General features: G+C 33.7%; 1 protein-coding gene across 4 annotated transcripts in view; it reads right to left on the bottom strand.

The window, feature by feature from the left end:
• Positions 1 to 811: 811 nt before the first annotated feature.
• The window catches only part of LOC106103677 (angiotensin-converting enzyme-like), a 30408-nt gene continuing 11260 nt past the window's right edge, over positions 812 to 19959 (bottom strand). Inside the window, exons 1-12 of one of the 4 annotated variants that reach the window (XM_013283502.1) lie at positions 12724 to 12901; positions 6367 to 6588; positions 5908 to 6163; positions 5655 to 5798; positions 5083 to 5274; positions 4440 to 4707; positions 4007 to 4131; positions 3408 to 3535; positions 2725 to 2939; positions 2019 to 2159; positions 1331 to 1506; positions 812 to 935 (exon numbers count right to left, since the gene is read on the bottom strand). In XM_013283502.1, coding sequence (XP_013138956.1) covers positions 880 to 935; positions 1331 to 1506; positions 2019 to 2159; positions 2725 to 2939; positions 3408 to 3535; positions 4007 to 4131; positions 4440 to 4707; positions 5083 to 5274; positions 5655 to 5798; positions 5908 to 6163; positions 6367 to 6585 — 1920 coding nt within the window. In that variant the 5' untranslated portion in view covers positions 6586 to 6588; positions 12724 to 12901 and the 3' untranslated portion in view covers positions 812 to 879. Of the gene's footprint in view, positions 936 to 1330; positions 1507 to 2018; positions 2160 to 2724; positions 2940 to 3407; positions 3536 to 3855; positions 3981 to 4006; positions 4132 to 4439; positions 4708 to 5082; positions 5275 to 5654; positions 5799 to 5907; positions 6164 to 6366; positions 6589 to 6903; positions 6992 to 12723; positions 12902 to 19959 lie in introns of those variants that run through there. The other 3 variants (XM_013283503.1, XM_013283501.1, XM_013283500.1) reach the window with 3 other exon arrangements.

The raw sequence follows: 19959 nt of genomic DNA, 5'->3' as shown, positions 1-19959 counted from the left end.
TTATAGCTTATTGACTATGCAATAAAAAATATTATTCATACTTGACACAAGATATTCTGAATAGATATGGAAGTAATTCCTCTGCTACAACGATTATACCACCCCTATACCAAGATTTCTATGTTCTTAGTTTAGCTATAATGAATAATAATTAAAAAATAATTTGAGATAATAATGTGGATAAGACGTTTAAAATAACTTTACAAATATAAGCAGTTACAAATAAAAATACTAGTATAAGTGGTACTTACATTATACTTGATGTTTTATTTACGTGACATTGGGACAGGGGACGCATGTTTTGTTTACAATTTTCCTTGTACATTGTAACAGCAAATCAGTACTCCAAAGAATTTTGAACTTTATTCCAAGGTCGTAAGGACCAATTTTTTTAAAGTTATATTTTAATCAAATATGCAATTCTATTAATTCAATTATAGTAATCTTTATAGAATCAAGTTTGTTTTGTCTATAAAATTAAACAACAAGTAAACCTTGGTGACAAGTACAAGTTCGTTTTTGATATTATTTTGCACTTTATTTGACCTGTTTATAATATAACGCAAAATTAATAATGCGTCTATTCCGAAACCTATATAAAATGTTAAATAAAATTCAAGGTTAGGTAACGAAAGATCATCATAGAGTAGTTACATAGGTTACTCTCTAATATCAACACAAGTTCAAACTATCCACTCTGCTCTAAACTACTCTGTGTAAACGGTGAAACTTTTTTATTATAGTTTTAATAGTTGCATTTACTCTTTCAATAGATTAAATCGTAGAGGGAAAGTTAGGTAATAAAAGTATGTTTATGTTAAAAATGTTTAATGTATAGGTTCGCCTACATAAATTAGACTAAGGTAAGTACGAGTGGCGTCACGAGTCGCGCGCGTCCGCCTCCAGCGCGGCGCGCTGCTCGCCCGTGCAGTACTCTGTCATAAAACATCATACATATTAAAAACTTACTAATTGTCATGACAAGAATTTAAACAAATCAAATAGTCAAATAAATATTAAACATGAAAAAAGTTTTGTTGTGTCGTTCACCAATTAATGTGAGCTTTCGTCCGCAAACTTCGTTAGCACGGAGTTAAAAAAAGTCGTCTAAACATTCCCGCGTACTAGATGTACTTTCTAGTTAAAGCCTCATGAAAATTAACCCAGGCATTTCTAAGATTACCTAGGAAAAATAAGGCTTGCGGACAGACCGACAGACAAAAGTAAAATTAAATGCCTCTTCGTTATTAGCAATGCACATATAATATCTTCGCGAAATCCGTTATTTTCCTTTCGACATTACGTATATACTCTCCAATTTTATACTTACGTATTTTACTAGATTCCCATCCGATGTACTCTCCAGTCCGCTGGTTCTCAGCTCGCAGCCAGTCGTGCAGCGGCCTGAAGTACTCCAGCAGTCCGTCAGCTCGCATCGCGCGCTGTCCGGTCAGCGCCTCCATCGCGTCAGGCCACGGCCGCGACGAGCCCATCTTCAGCATGTTGCTGGAATACAAGTTGAGATTAAAACATGTCCCGTCCGCTAGATGGCACTGTGCATAGCAACCAAAGAGATTCAAATATTAAAACATTATCCGTCCGCTAGATGGCAATGTGAGTCGCAGGGTTTCAAATCAAGACTACTTGAATTTTCACATAATCATAACGCTATGTGTTCATGGATCAAAATTCATATAAATATAATTAATCTCTAAAAGATATGATTAAGTAATATATGGCGATTTAATTTGGGATTTATTTAGTTAAAATATATGCTATAAGACATTGTTAATAACGACAAATCTCTATTTGTGGCTGACGTGTGTACGATAAATGTTTATATTGCATTATGTTTATATAATCTTTTTTTAATTTGTTTTATTTTAAAACACGGTTTCCTAATAGATGGCGCTAATACCATTGAGAAAAGATTTTCAGAGTTTTAGTATCTTCCTGAACACCAAAAATTAAAATAAAATCCGCTAGATGGCGTTGAAAACAAAACTAATATTACTCACGCGAGTGCGTTCCCCGCAGCAACGCTCTGGTAGATGTCGCAGTCGACCAGTTTCTTAGTGAGGTCTTCGGGCACGTACTCGCCCGCCAGCTGGCACAGCGCGCGGTGGAACTGGAACTGGATGATGAACGACACGTAGTATCTGAAAACATTTAGTGAATATTTTGTACAATCATTTCTATTATGCTTGGAATTATGTAAATGTAATATTAGTAATTAAAGTAAGTAAATTATTAATTCGTATTAATAAATATTTAAACTATAAACATAACTTATTTCTTAATAGGTCTAGTAAGAGTTCTTCTACTAGTAATACTTGAAGCGCATACATTTTAACAATTTATTAAAATTAACTGTACTGTTCTGGTAATGTAGTGATGCAGCTGTTGTGACATTTATCCTTTTTGTGTATACTTGTTTTCTATTTTCCTGTGTAATTATGTGATTAAATACTGCTGTTGTGTATACTTACATAAATGAATAAAAATATTCTAATATTATATGGTAGATATCACGTGGTCTAAGATTCAAAACCCCGCAAAAAACTGGTAAACAAGCGGTAGATATCTCGCCCAGGACACTAGTAGCGATAAAACCAAAGATCGCTACGATGCTCTATCTCCTGGACACTCCAGAATTAGTCCCATCGCCACTTAAGGTTTACACAAAGACAGAAAAGGACAAACATATCTTTCTTCACAACTTACCTAGCATATTCCACATCAGCTGACACATGATACTTGGCAGCCGCATCAAAGTCCTCCTCAGTGCGGTTGACGGGAGGCTCCACGCCCTGCAGCGCCTCGCGCAGCCGCCAGTAGTGGCAGTTGTAGTCCTCCGGCTGCGTCTCGCCGCGGAACACGCCGTAACGGAACAAATCCAATGTGTACGCGAAAGGTAGGAACACTATCTTATCTATACCCTGGGGAAATAGTACAATTTGTAGTCTGTGAAAGGTATACAAAACGTTCAAAAAACGTTTAGTCTTCCTATTGTAAATGTGAAAATTTGGATGGATGGATATTTATTACATAACTCTGCAAATGCTATACTCTGAATTATTTTAATAGAGATGTAAATTATAGTCTGGAAGAGCATACATACTAGCAGTCGCCCGCGACTCCGTTTGCATGACATTAAAAAAAATAGCCTATGTGTTCTTCCAGACAATCCTCTACATCTATGTCAAACTTCATAGAGATCCGTTTAACACTTTAGACTACAAACTAACATCCATCCATCCAAATAAACTATAAAATTTATTACATTAACGAAATTAAATAAGATATTTTTAAATATAACATAAGTTAGACGTACTCATCTGTTTAGGTTACACCAATTCTATTAATACCAGTGTCCTGCTCATACAAACCCGTTGCAAAAAACTAACCATTTTATAAAGTTGATTGATTTCAGTCTGTTCGTCCTCCGCGTCTCCACTGACGAGGCCGACACGACGCAGGTGCTTCGGCGACGACACCGACAGCGCGATCGTGTCACCCACCGCCTCATGGAAACCTGCACACAAACGTATAAAATTAACTAAAGATATATATAAAAAAAAAAAGTTTAAAAACCAACACTAACACAACATGCAAATTATTAACCTGATATAAGCGAAGTTCAAGAATTATTAACAAATATAAATAAATAATATGTTATTAACATTTAATAAAAAAAAAATAAAAGAAAAATAATGAATTTTAGAAAACAAATAATGCAGATTATACTAAAAACAAATGAATACACAAAACAATCAAAACAAAAACAAATGAAATGAGACATATCTATGGTGAAATATGATATCTGCGAAAATGATATCGATAAGACAGCATCACCTGGATTAGCTCCAGCTCGGAATACATTGGGCTGATGTCTGTACTGCAAATAATACTGTACATGGCCCATTTCGTGATGGACTACCCTCAAGTGCTCTTTATTCATCACCGTACACATTTTGATCCTGTATTACAAAAAAAAGCAATTTACCTGGGTTCGCTCCGTCCCGGAATATAACTGGCTGATCTCTGTATTGTAGGAAGTACTGAATGTGACCCATTTCATGGTGCGTCGTTTGGAAATATTCGTAATCTATAGTGGTGCACTGTTTGATCCTTCAAATTTAGCCAGACATGTAACGAAAACAATTTGGAAAAATACATACATAATCGTATTATTTAAAAAACCCACCACCAAATATCAACAATACACTCTTAACAAAGTTTTCATAACCATTTGTATTTATTACAGAACACATTTTAAAAACTATTCATTTTCACAATACAAAAAACTATTAATAACAGCGCCATCTATTTTAATTATACGACAATCTTATAAGAACCCGATGCTTGCAATATTTTCTTTTAAGCTTTGAAATGACGTCACCGATTTCCCTCTTGTCGCGAAATTAAATTAATCTTACCTAAAATCTTCGCCATCATAAAAGTCCCAAGCCGACGCATGACACACGATTTCTCTATCAGTTGGTTTCTCTATGATTGAATTCTTCCAGAACTTCTCTGGCATGGCTGTTAGGTTCAACGACCTGAAGAACTCATCGGACATTTGGAACATCTTAAGAGCTGTGTAATTCTGTTCCTGCATCGCCTGAGTTATATCCACCTCCTTCTTGTCGGGGTAGGGGCGAGTGAACGACTCTATGTTATTCCAAGTTTGAGCCCACATGTTACCTGAAATATTGAAATTAAAAAATTAAGCACTAATTATTGGGTTATAGATAGCCTGTTAGACTCTTAGGGTTATTACAATTCTTTAAGTCATTATCACCCGCCTATACGTCACCAATGAGGGGCTCGGAGCCTACCCTAATAAGGGATGACTAGGCCATAGTCAACCACCCTGGCCAAGTGCGCATTGGTTAACTTTACGCATATCTTTGAATGTCTTCGCCGATATGTGCAGAAATAACGATTTTTTCGAAATATGAAATTCGTAAAATCGCAAATCACATTGGTACATGGCGGGATTCGAACCCAAAACCTTTAGATTTCAACTCAAGTGTTCAAACCTGAGCCACCATGCACTTATTCCTTAAGTATGCTTACCTAATAGATGTGCGGGAATAGGTCCCTTCTGTGAGACGACCTGGTCACCGTACTTGTCTCGCAGGCGGCGGCGCACGTACGCGTGTAGCTGCTGGTAGAGCGGCTTCACGTCCTCCCACAGCCGCGCCAACTGCGCCTCGAAGTCGGCCACCTCGTACTCCGCCTGCCACCACTCCGCCACATCTTTGAAATCTGCAACATATCCACGCCATTAGAATATTAAATAAAAAGCCAATCATGTACAAAAGTATATACCAATAAAAATAGTATTCACAAGCTTTTACCCGCGACTCCGTCCGCGTACAATAAAAGTAAGTAGCCTATGTGTTGTTTCAGAGTATCTTCTACATTTGTGCCAAGTTTTATCGAGATTCTTTTAGCTGTTTAGGCTACAAACTCTAACAAACATTCCATCCATTCATCTACATTTTCGCATTTATATTAGTTAGATTGTTACCAGTTCCAGTTTTTGCGCTACTAGCGCCCTGGGAGAAAATAATTTTAAAATTGAAAATAGCGCCATCTGTTGAGTCTTCAATAAATCCGCTAATAAATTCTCTAGAATATTATACCATTAAGTTTAGCGGCCTCGTTGTCGAGCTGCACGTACTGTGTGAAGTTGTCGCGAGCGCGGGCCCCCGCCGCTCGGTGCCATTCCACCCACAGATGGCGGAGTTCTTCAGGGTCTTGACTCTTCGCGAATAGCTCCGTTACATCTGAAAATTTTCAAATAAGTAATTTAAATTAGACCGGTTGTAACATAAAAGCTAGTAAGCACGTAGGTAAAGTATCGCAACATAACAGTCCGGAAGAAAAGTTACATACCAGGTTCCAAAGCCAAGTCGCATTTGGTTGAGTTTTTAAACGAGCAAATCTTAGATGTGGCGTAATTAGATTCCATGCCCGACACTGACTGCATTAACAGCTTGTATTTCTCATCTGGGAGCGCTGACACCCCTAACTGACTGTACTTCTTGAACATTCTCCTCAGCGTGAAGTCTTGGAAGTCCTGCCACTTGTACATCTTTGTCTCCTCCCATGACTGCTTGTCTTGCTTAGACAGTTCTAGTTGGACTTGTATCTGTAATTAAATATAATTAACGTTTAAATACCTTATTACTATCAGAATCTATGTTCTAATCAGAGCTATTACGTCGATGGTGATTTCTTCACTTACTCTAAACTAATTTAAAGTTATCGATCAGTGGAATTTCTACTTGGAAATCCCCTACTATTATTACCCACTGTCGTCCCCTACTACTTGAACTCACTAATCAAACTCACTCTCTGTTCTTCATTTTCCTTTGTAATATTAGACGTGTACGCCCACTCAGCGACACTCGCGCGATTCTTCCTCAGACCAGCTGCGCGATCCAGCTGCAGGATGTACTCGCGGCCTTCGTGCTCCAGAGCCTCGAGGTCGGGGTCGCGGCCCTGCGTCGCCACTACGAACACCGCCACTATCGCCGCTATTAGCAACGCCCCGCCGCCGATCTTCAACATGGTCTGGAAAACGATAATGTGGAATAAATTTCACGTCTTAAGGCCTGTCCCACCACTGGCTGGCAGAAGCCCAGATAGCTTAAAAATGACGTCAGTGACAGATAAGGTAACAAAATCCGATAATTCCATCACATATTTCATACGTTAGTTATCAAACAATTTATAATTTGGTGGGACTGGCGCTTAGTAACGTATCCCTTATGTTTTCATCAACCTAATAGCATCTTTGGTCTTAAATGGAGAATTAGATTTTGTGGTTTTGTCCACATGGTAACAGTAAAATGTGGTGATAAATGAGAAGATTATAACAAAACTTACAAATCGTAAAGCAAGGATATCTATAAAATTACAGCACTAACAACTTATACATTATTATGATTTTATATTTTTGTAAATAAATAAGAAACTTTAGTTGACAACTGACCAACTGTCAATCATTTCATGCCATTACAATAATTAAAAGAGGTTTAATTAAAATGCTAAAAAAAATAAAAAAAAAAAAAACAAATAAATATCCGATCTTTTTGCGTCTGGAAATCGATGCCTTACATTTTGTCGTTTTGGCTCAAGCCATCACAAACCTTTAACTAAAATATTAATACAAAAGTTAAAATAGTTATAAATTTCGATTAAAAAAAGTAAAAAAAAGACAGTAGCCTATGTATTTTTCCAGACTGTCCTCTACATCTATGCCTAATTTCATCGACATCCGATCAGATTTTAGGATACAAACTCTAACAATCAATCTAAACTTCGCATTTATAACATTTGTAAGAAATAAGATTGCGTGCAATAACTATTTTAGATCAAAACATAAAAATCCAGTACTTAAAGGCTTAATCACCTATATTCCCATATTATATTCAAGGATGACACTTAAGACATCCGCAAGCCATGCGCGCGCGTCGGAGCGCGTCCAGCCGAGACGGCTCTAAGCTAAAGCGAAGCTAATTCTTCATAGCTACCATCATTATTATTATAACAAGTCAACTAATGTCATATGACTATCAACACGCAATATCCATAATAAACACTAATACTTGAGCGTGCGTACACCTGTAACTAAACTATCGTACAACTATCTAGTCTCGATTTGATTCCTATGAGCTTATATGGAGGTCCGACACTATTCGATTTTTAGTTGTGCAACTAAACAGTTGAATGGGCGGCAAAACAATCGACAATCGACATCATCGTGCGCCCGCTCTTAAACGAATTGTTTGTGAAAGGAACGGTTAAAAACTTCTAAAAGGCTTTATTTCTTACAGTGATTTGGCAATTCACAAGAGTCGCATAACCTGCAAACTAATCCCTTAAAATGCAAACATTTCTCTGACATGAATATAGCGTTTAAACAGAAAAGCATGTCTGAGATTTGTCGAAAATGGAAACGTTTGAAGCCATCATATTGTTCAAATCTACACTAAATGTACACAATCTACGCTGGTTATCACGTACAAAGGTACTGCAATAGGTTTTAGCTCTAGCCCTGGACGGGATTCTACGGCGCCCTCTTTATTACAATGACTAGACGCCCTGGGCTGTCGCCAGGGCTGCGCCCTGTCCTAACGCCGGCAGTGAGACATTTTAGTTTGTATTGTATAACTATCCTATAATATATTTTTTAACACGATGTTTTCAATAAAAAAAAAACATTTAACCGCGATTCCAGACCAAGTCATGGCCATTACAGGCCTCTTACGCATAAATTGAAATAAACGATCGAACAGTTTTCGTAACCGTTTGCCAACGATTCTTATGCAAATGCCATAAGGGGATACTCGGCACAAATAATACAGTAAACAAAGACGAGTTGAGGAGAAATTATATGTACAAACATGAGTCTTAAAGGAAATAAAACAAACTTTATTTAAAACCAAACCACAGAGTAAGTATATTCAGAGATACCAAATATTCTCAATTTCTTAATTACTTAATTTAATTTTTAAAAATAAAAGCTACGCAATGCAGATTTTTTTTGTTTAAATCATTATTAATTTTTTCTTAAAGTAATATTAAATATTTCTCAAAAATCAATTTCGTAAAGCAATTTGCACAGTCTGTGTAGACCTTGGTTGCACTCATTAGAGCGGGCTTCCCCGACTACATTCTGATAAAGTGCAACATGCTGTTCCGGTTCACAGACTTTACTAAGCATTATCATAACAATATTCTAAGGTTAAGTGTGCCGATACAATATGTACGGCGAGAATAAGTATACTCAACACCACAAATAAGTAGTACATTTTTGAATTATATTTTTATTTGTATGCGAAACTAATGACGTAATTAGTATGCCTAGATATACTCATCTTCTCATATTAATAAAAAGTCAAAACAACAAAAAAATATTAAAAATAAACTGTCAACAGGAAAAAACTACCAAAAGCACACTATGATTTTGTTGATCGACTATGGAGAATTACAAGACTTCGGTCAAATCTGACGTTCCAGCCAATTTGATATCAATATCATATAACAATCTCCGCTGGCGCCATCTACTTGATGCTTCCAGTTTTTCTCATTCGGGTCGATGAACTGTAACCACAGTTCATTTAAAAAAAAACATTTAACAGTGACTCAAAAGATCAATAGTCGTTTAAAAATATCAATACATATTAAAAGTAAATATCAATACCGGTACATACAGGGCGATGGCCCGTACCAAGAAACTGCATTCTATGTTAAATTAAAAAGATATCTAAAACTGGTTACACGTGCAATGCTGGGTTTTTAAATAGTCGATTCTCCCATTAAATTTATATGCATATTTATAGTATAGCAAAGAGGATAAGAGCTAGTATAATCAAGTTTGTAGACGCATCGGAATTTATATTATATGAAGTGTCGTTGTCCTGGCGAGTCCGGGCGAGCAGGTTTTTTATATCATCGGTAAAAGTGTATGCAAAATAAAAACTGTCAAAGCAATATTTTCACATCGCATTAAGCGCAATAACCATTAATTTTATACGTTTTTATTTCATTTTCTATAGTAAGTAAGATTGTTAAATTAAATATCAATAAAATAAATGTAAACCAGCTTTCATTTTATTAAACTGTCAATAATATAGTCGCTAATTTGACTTTTGCGTTTTTTTACATATCTTCCTGTGATTATCTTGCTCATGTGACGTCAGTATACAAACACACATATCTCTATAATTAAAATTTTACATATCAACAGTAATGAAACAAAACTAGAAAATTGTTAGTGACGTTTCCTAAACATATATATGGCGTCACATAAAACTGGTTTTACAAAACACGTCGTTACCGAGATATGCATTCCAATTTATATGTCCGGCTTAATATATAAAAATATGATTAATAGAATAGGAATTTCATGGAAATAGATATTGTATCGTGTAGTTTTATTTCACTAAAAAAACAAATTTTAATAGACGATAATTTTAGTGAAAACGCATTGGTATAGTAAGATTCGCACATTATATAGGCTCGAGTTAGCTTTGTCCACATGTCTTCTACTTGTGTGTAGGTGACGGAAAGCTCGAACAGAAGTATGCTTTAACCCTGAATCACTTTATATTTACCTGAAAAACTAATAGCATAACACTATTTTAATTGCAATGAAAATTGTATAGTGAGAAATATCTCATGAGCAATTTCAAACAACCATTAAGTTGGAATTATACTATACTACCCTCTAGTAATAAGTTACTAGCTAATGATGGACATTAGTGAGCAATACCATACAAGGTAAACCGAGGTACAGAAAAATATAAGATAAGTGTGACAGAAATAGGTTATGAGTTATGAGTTTATCTTAATGAACACCGTAAAGAACTGGTAACAACTTACAAAACTGAAAAGAAAAAGAGAATTTAAATAAAACTTATTTGGATTAAAAATAAACATTAATTTGTAAGAATTGATAAAGGAAAAATGTATAATTCGCTCTTTTACCACTAGTATTTAAGACGCGGCTTCGCTCCAGTGAAATAAAAAAAACAGCCTATTACAACAGATAAATTACCTTTCTACATACATACAAAAATACAAATCTTTTCTCTTTATAATATAAGTGTAGACTAAGTTAAAAAACTAAAAAACTCAAAAAAAAAACTAAAAAAACTCAACCGCTAAAATTAATTCCTTAATCGATAGAATCGGTAGATTATTACCTATGTACTTATATTTGTATGTCTAATGTAAGTTTTTTCTACGGCTGTCACAGGTTATTAGCGATAAGAAATAAGATTGACACATGATTTGTTTACGACAAAATGCAAATTAAACTCAATTTTCTTACGCGTGACATTCACTTTAATCAAATATTAAAATAGAGCATACATAACCAATACGTAATTTCGTTTAAAAACATCTCTCTTTAAACACCCTTTGTATTCTCATTGCGAAATCAGATAATAAGTTGGACAGTAAATGCCTACTGTTATGTTTATGACGTCATAAATCACAAAGGTCGTGTACATTGAGTAAATAATTTTTGCGAAAAGATCATTAAATCATTGCAATACGGGTACACTAATAATGCAACTAAGTGTACAAGATTTATGACACTAAATTGACCTGAAACAACAAGTCATTAAAAAGTGAATTTATCTTACTAGCATATAAAATAAAAATAAAAACGAAATTTTGTCAAAAATTTAAAATTAACCCATATTGCGATTTTTACATCTGGGAGACCGGCAATGCCCCTGCCATGGAGAACACAACACACATACCATACCATCCTTTTGTCGAAGAGACATCTATACTATTATAATAAAGCGTCAACACACACTTGTTGCCTAAGTCAGCAATTACAGCATATTTTTGAATAATTCTTATTTTAATAAAAAGCCCTACACTTACGTCACGCTTTAGGCTATATATTTCCACGCCAATAAACTTAGGGGGTAAATATTTTGGATAAAATCCCTAATGTGGAAAGAGACCATAAGTTGCTGCCAACATTAAGGAAACAAGATTGCCAAGGTTTGTCATGCCATGTCAGTTTGACATTTGCTATTGATAATTTGACAAATGTAAACAATGAAATAAAATTTTTATAATTTCACGCGGATGAAGTCGCACGAGAACAGCTAATAAGACAACTATAAATCGAAGTATTGATTAAAAACATTTATTCCTCAAAATCATAAATAATTAATGATTTCAATTAACAAATAAATATTAATATTTCAGATTAATAACTTGGTTATAAGTCAATCACGATAGTTAAAGCATAACATTCCACTACAAACTAGAACAAACACGTGTATAACAATTAACCGTTTGTATGACAAACGCAGCAAAATAGAAATTTTCAATTGTATGATAATTTTCGTTTGTTCCACTTTGATCACTTTAGCGATTTCACATGGATGATCAAAGTGGAATAAACCATCATTTTAACTGCAATCATTCAATGGACTTTAAAAAAATATTATTTTAGGTTAGGGACTAAATGGCGTCGGGAACATGACATATCCAAATATGAAATTTTTAATTGTACAGAAGTTTAATATTAGTTTTTATTGTCTTGTATAACTATAAACAACTGAAATTAATATTATTCTGATTAGATTTAATTTAACAAACAATGAATACAACCGTTTAAAATTTCATTGATAAAAATTACGAGCAATTAAAAGTTCTTATCAAGTAATTAGATACAATTGTAATTATAACATGTTTGTGACATCGCGAATACATAACTATTGTTAAAATCATTATTTAATAAGCTATTACATTGTGAAATAAAGTTTCTGTAACATTAAATGATTATGTTATGATTTATTCAATTCGTAAGACAATGAATCAATTAATCATATATTTATTCTGACATACTTAGAAAGAATTAGATAAGCAAACAAAACATGAATTTTACGTGATCCTAACTATACAAAATCACTATTAAGAATCATTTCTGGGAAATGTTAAAGATTTTTCAATCACGAGATAAAGAATAAACGGCCTTTTCGTATTCCAAAACTAGACATAAAAAGATTTACAAAAAAAGAACACGTAATAAATAAAGGGGGACCAAACAGATATACCGATTATCATACTATTTGCATTCACTACGCGAATTGGCACGATTAGGTTACGAAAAAATAAATTTCCCAATCATTGCATTGATAGTTCAATCGAAATAAGAAACAAAATACATACGGAATCGATGTAGAACTCGTAATAAATAAGGTTAGGGAACTTCGCGGTACGAACAGCGATTCAACACAAACAATTTTGTACAAAAATATTTTCGGGCCGGCGCCGTGTCGGCCGGCCGATGACTGGCCGGACTGAGCGTCGCGCGCGCTGCCTCGGCCACTACACGTACACACACTAGCACTAAGTATCGCCGACCATAGATCCACAAAACAGACACGAGATGAGCGTCCGAAGTGATTGTACAGCTTTTTGTGAGTATTACAGTTCTCGGAAATGCGCAAGATGATGTGATCGCTTGAGATGTATTTATGACTGTAATATTCCAGCACCGTAAAACACATAAAAAAATATATCTATTTTGATATTATAACAAGCATAGATTTGTATTTTTAAATGTATTGAAATAACTCAAAAACTACTCACCCGATTTTAATAATTCTTACACCATTAAAAATTTATCTGTGGGTAACGTATCATATTTTGTATTATTTTGTAATTTCAAGTCGAAGTTGCAAGTGACAGCTAGTTTTGAATAAAGCTGTTACTATAATGTATTAGCCACCACTGGCTGATACAGGCTCAGATAGCTTAAAAATGACGTCACTGTCAGATAAGGGAACCAAATCCGATACTTCCATCGACCATTTTACACGTTGGATTGTTATCAGACAATTCACAATTTGGACAGGCCCTTAAAGTAGTAAAAAACATTTGTATTACTCTGACTACTTTGTGTGCTATTAATCAATTTTGTTTAAGGGAAATTAATGCAATACTGTCTACTATTAAAAGCTTCTTACATCTACGTGCGATGCGCATGTGTGTGTGACATGCGACAACTCGCAACCGGACCATCGCTGCGCATGCGCGGGTACAGTCGCGCTCGTAATTGATGACATGCTCACTGTGATTCAGTGATTAAGTCAATTATTAATTTCTTTCTACTTATTAATCGTTTTTTCATTCCAATTTTATCGCATTAAACTACTTCCATAATAAATCCGAAGGTAATCATTGATTACCAAGAAATTCGTAAGTAGACATACTTATATGAAGAAATCAATAAAACCATCATCATCATCATCTCCCCTGCCTTATCCTACTCCCGTAAGGTCGGCGTACCAGGTTTATGTCCTCCAAATAACTCTATCATCAGTCATCTCAGTCGTCACTCCCTTCTTAATCTTTACTAATATTATAAAGAGGAAAAGTTTGTTTATTGATTGTGGGCTGGGCCGATTTCACAATTCACCATTAAAAAGCTACGTTATCAGTGAGCAACATAGGTTATGTTTTTTTTTTTAATTTCACGCGGACGGAATTGCGGGCAAAAGATAGTAAATCAATAAAACCATATGGGAAATTAATTAAACATATATTGTTTAAAGATTATTGTAAATTGCAAATATTTTTAATATTCTTCGAAATAATAAAAGTCTTTACCAAAAAAAATAAAAATATTTGAAAGTATATTTTATGTGACAGTACACATGGGCACGTCCATTTGCAAGTTGACTCATCAGGTAAGTGGCTACAGGTATACAACGGTACTCGGCGTGTTTTAAATTAAAACTATCAAGATTACGCGAGCCGCGTAGCATTTCGCGGTTCGCTTTAACACGTCACTTCATTTTATGCTTTTAAAAAGCTCTTTGACCCTATCTTAATTCAACTAATTCTATGCGCTTTTAAATTTAAATCAGTTAATTAATTGAAAAACGTTACGAAAATAATAAAATCACATTGTTAAAAGATTTAAAATTCAGTAAATATTTTTTTGTCTTACACATCTGTTTTCTTTTTTATTAAAAATAAACTTTTTAATAAAAAAAAAACAAAACCGACTTCCAAACAAAATACACTAAAAACAAAATATTCTCAAAAAAACAGTACACTAAAAAGTAACGAAATAATTCCTTGAAAATAGTAAACCTACCTTATTGTAACTGTTATGTCTATATTGTACAATTATTAGAATTGTCAAAATCGGTCCATTAGCAGCGGAGTTATGCCGTAGCACACATAAAAAAAACATACAGACGAATTGAGTACCTCCTTCTTTTGGGAAGTCAGTCAAAAAATAAATAAAACCGTTTTTTATTTCAAAGATCGTTTAATTAACTATTATTTAGCGAGATCTTATAGTCCTAACTTCAGCAAGAACTGGTTGATTGCAAACAACCACTTGTAGAACGCTTCGTGGGAAAACACGATTTTATGTTATTATTATCTATTCGCTCAACAATGGTGCGGACCCTTGTTTAATATTTTCTACTAACAAGGATAATGTGTCATTTATACACATTTATGTCTTATTTACTTGAATATCTACTCCTTGGTCTATATATCGGAATTCTACTATTAAAAACAGTTACTAAAAACACGTGTACGAAGAGAGATTAATTAAATTATTCAACACGCAATAAGTAATGTAATAATCTAGTTAACAGCAATAAAGACTTTATCTTTAAAAATCTATTTATTTACATTATCTCATTTAATCTTGTTACTAGCTGTTGCTCGCGACTACACCCGCGTGATGTTAAGAAATAAGAAAAAATATAGCCTATGTTACTCATAGTAAAATTACCTTTCGAATGGTGAATGAATTTTTAAAATTGGTTAAATAGTTTTTACGGGAATCAGATATACAAAAATGCAAATCTTTCCTTTTTGTGATGTATAGATGCAGTTATTAATTTAATTAAACTAAAACTGACAGCAACGTTGGTCGAACGTACAATACAAGACGTTATCTATGATAATTTTTTACGCTGCAAGAACAACGCGTTCCAACATTCTGAAGATCTATTAAAATAACGGAATGCGTAAAAAAATTCAAGCTACGTCCTCACTAACTTTAAAACTAATTTAACATGATTTATTAGTTTGTATTATTCTCAACCGTCACCATACTTCCCGTCCCATCTTTTAGTCCAACCATCACCGATAATGTAACAGATGGAACAGTTATGAAATAAAATAGGTTCCAACTGGATCTCATCGCAAAAGGTGGGACAGATGAAACTTTTTGTAATCGTCTGTCTCCACGTGTAGACAGAGCGAGGTGACCGTTGGGAATAATCCATTAGTATAATTCACAAGGACTTTACAATAAGTAAATCACAGTTGCGTGTGTAGACGAAAATTGTATGTGTACAGTTAAAATTTTGCTTACGTACTCAGTATTAACTCTTCAGTTAAAACTGACCATATGTTTCGGTCTTTATAAACTAACACACAGATATAAAATAATTTATGACAGTTAACTTTAAACTATGAATTATGACCAATTTGCTTTACCATTTACGAATAGTAATTACTTTGTCGCGCAATATGTAAATAACAAAATTACAGGCCCTTTGTTACGAACAGGTAATGGAATTTAGGTTGCATCAAAACATGAACAACAATATTTAATCGCATGTTTCAAGAAGAAATAAATTTATACTTCTTAGAATCTATGCTAATATAAACGTAAACACACACTTCTTTGTTGTCTAAGATGTCAGCAATCATAGCATATTTTCGAATATCTCTTTTTTTTTATAAAGAGCCCTACACTTACGTCACGCTTTAGGCTATATATGTTTACGTCATTAAACTTAGGGGGTAAATATTTTGGACAAAAACCCTAATGTGGGAAAGAGACTATAAGTTGCTGCCAATATTAAGAAATCAAGGTTGCCATCGTCATGTCATTTTGACATTTGCAATTGATTATTTGACACTTGTAAACAATAAAATAAAATTTTCATAATTTTATGCGGATGAAGTCGCACGGGAACAGCTAGTAAAGGATAAAAGGTAATTATTATTTACTATAAAAAGCCAGCCTCTAGAACCCCACGAATAGTTTAAAAGATTAACTTGATAAAGATAACATCGGCCAAAGTAGACTGTGAATTTTATTCCTAGCGTTCGTAGCGTTTTTTTTATTAACTAGTTTGTCTATATCTATACTTATATTACAAAGAGGAAAGATTTGTATTTTTGGTTTTTTGTATGTATTGTAATAACTTAAAAACTACTGAACCGATTTCAAAAATTCTTGCACATTTAAAAAGCTACTGAGTGATAATGTAGGTTATGTTTTTAATAGATTTTTTTAAAATTCTATAAGGGCTAAGTCGCGAGCAACAACTTGTGTACAAAAGCTGATAGAAATATTACTCAACATAGATTAAAAGAAACTCTTTTTACAGTGTCTAGAAAATAACGAGAACTCTTGTTTAAAAATGAATAGGAAAGAAAACTATGATTATAAATACAAGGCTAAGATCTCCTTAAATGGAATTCAGGAACTAAACTTTGTACCAATGTGATACAGCACCTTTATAAATGTTTGAATGAAGCTAATAGTCTAGTTTCTAAACATGTCTACCTTGATTTGTCTGTGTTGTTTTTAAATATACATTTCTTTAAGGATCACTAGCTTTCGTCGGCGACTCCGTCCGCGTGGAATTAAAAAACACAAGTGATTAGCATATGTGTTATTCCAGACTATCCTCTACATCTAAACTAAATTCCATCGAAATCCGTTCAGTCGTTTAGGCTACAAACTCTTAAAAACATCCATCCATCTAAACATTCGCATTTATAATGATTGATATCTGAAATAAATTATTAGTGAATAAAATTTTAATTGCAAATAACGCCATCTAGTTGAAAAGACATAAAAAGTTCGTAATTAATGCGATTGCTTTTTCTTTTTTAACCCACTAGTTAAACTATAGCATACCTAGGTTATTGACCCTTGTAGCGGTCATTCGCCACCATACGTCACACTATGACATCCATAAGACACCCATTCACTTCACTACGCACTTGATTGCGAATACGTGAGGAGAATTTTAATCAATTAGCGATATTTATTATTCAACGCCAGCAAAAGTATAATAAACTTTATTCTTTACAGATTAGTGTGATTTGCAGATTTAAAGACACATATATAAATTGTTTACTCACTTGGTGAGCTCTCTGAGCCTTTTGGTGTAGACATAGTTATGAACATTTCATTTCTTTAACTACCAATTATTTTCAAAAACCGTTAATTAAAGCACCATGTTTTGAGCGATTCCATTGTGGTAAAAACGTTTTTTGTAAAAAACTTTATGAAAGTTGTTAATTCTATCTAAAATAAAAATCATTTTATTCTACAGAACCTTACTTTATATTTACGTTGTAAAAGTGCCTTACAGCGACATCTATAATATCATTACGGAAACATTTAACAGAACATTTGAAGTAGATTATGTATTCGATAACAGATGGCAGCACACAACAGTAATGAATATATTTTTTGATTTACACTGTAAAAATGTAACTGTAAAGTTAAATACCAAATCAATTTTTATGAAATCAGTATTTCACTTCCTACCACTTACAATTAAAAATAACGCATTAAATTACTCCGCTCCCGCGGACAAACAAATAAATAAAATTAACTGAATATAAAAGGAGTTTTACAGAAATAGTGAAGACACACCGTTAACTTTAACTTCTTTGGATTCAGAAACAAACGCATAACATATAGTAAAAGAGTCGTTTCTTCGAATTAATTAAAATCGAAATAATGTAAACAATCTAATTTTGATAATACCAATTACAACTAAATATGGCCATACGTCCAAGTGTGATAACACGCGTGCAATCGTTTGCAAGGTAATTAGCGCGATGAATGGAGTCCAACCATACTAGCGTAATCCCTCACCGGCCTTCAACTCTTGGGCTATTGTCATACAATGCACACCGGATCTCTACGCATTCAACATAGATATGCTACAAATTTCTTGATTAAAAAGTATCTATAGAACAGTTTTGTTTATGATATAACAGTGCTGTTATGTTAAATAGATTGCATTTTACCTCAATGAGGGTTGAACCGTTGTTTTCTTCTCTTCTATAATTATCTGAATTCATATTTTTACACATTTTTTTCAATTCTGTTTTCATCACCAGCTCTTTATATGTTCTCACTACGAGACTCGGAGGCTACCCAAGGAAAGGGAGGACTTCTGTCTCATGTCACAATATTTTATTGTTTTCTTAAACATTTGTAGTCATTTTCATTACTTTCTCGTTTAACAGAAACAGTTTGTTTATGTATAGGCTGGTTTCTTATCTAACGCTCATTATTGGTTAAACACATGCCTCGCTAAACTAATGTGCATGATTGTCATAATAACCAGATTGCATGACATCTTTGTAGCATGACTTGCACAAGGACGATGCATTTGAACATTCTAGAATTTTCCTCGACTATCACTAATAATGTGAGCAAATTTATTCAAAAGAAATAGTTGCTGCGCTTAAAAATAGATGGCGTTAAATGCTTTTCCATAATTTTGTGCGAATTTGACATATATTTTTTAAAAAGCGTTAACAACATCGATAAACACAATTATCTTGTAACTTACATAAGCTATAAACATTATATTATTATTTAAGATAGCGTAAATTGCCCTCTTATTAAACTACGTGCACACGTTTTATTTAAATACAACTTCAAGAGATGAAAATTGTTTACGTATCAAATGTTTTATCATCTGATAAGAATGAATATAAATGTACAAGTAAAGAGAATTGTTTGTGGCGTATAGTAGCAGATCAGTACACTATTAATTACTTACTCATTTCAAATTTCGAATGAGTGACAATATTTAAACAATTTACGTGAAACGGATAGCTAAAAAGTGTTAGGTTCTGAATTTTGTATTATTTTTTAATTTTTTCTTAAGATTTTATATATGCGATTGTATTTACGAGTTCAAAAATTTTACATTATTGATGCACCAGTGGAAATATAAAAGCAAACAAAACGCAAACGGCTACGTCACGCGCTCACACGTTTGTGGAAATTAGTTTTAAGTGGAGAAGAGATCTTAATATTACTAATATTATAAATGCGATAGTTTAGATGGATAAATGCTTGTTAGAGTTTGTAGCCTAAACTGCAGAACGGATCTCGACGAAATTTGGCATAGATGAATGGAAGAACATAGGCTACTTACTTTTGTTTTTTTTATTCCGCGCAGTCGGAGTCTTAAATAAAAAACAGTGGGGGAAGCCTTGTCCTTACCTTACAATAGAGTAGCTGAGTTATGCGACTTTACCATAACAATCTATTGTTTCTGCTATACGGGAATGCGGCTAAGGAATAATCAAAATAGATCGTAACAAATGAATTACCTATTTTTTTCCCGTCTAACAGGATACTAGTAGTACCGTACCATT

Source organism: Papilio polytes, unplaced genomic scaffold (assembly GCF_000836215.1).
Source record: "Papilio polytes unplaced genomic scaffold, Ppol_1.0 DF823731.1, whole genome shotgun sequence".
Taxonomy (NCBI): domain Eukaryota; kingdom Metazoa; phylum Arthropoda; class Insecta; order Lepidoptera; family Papilionidae; genus Papilio; species Papilio polytes.
Note: the sequence above shows the minus strand (reverse complement) of the source record. Positions and strands in the feature narration are given on the sequence as shown.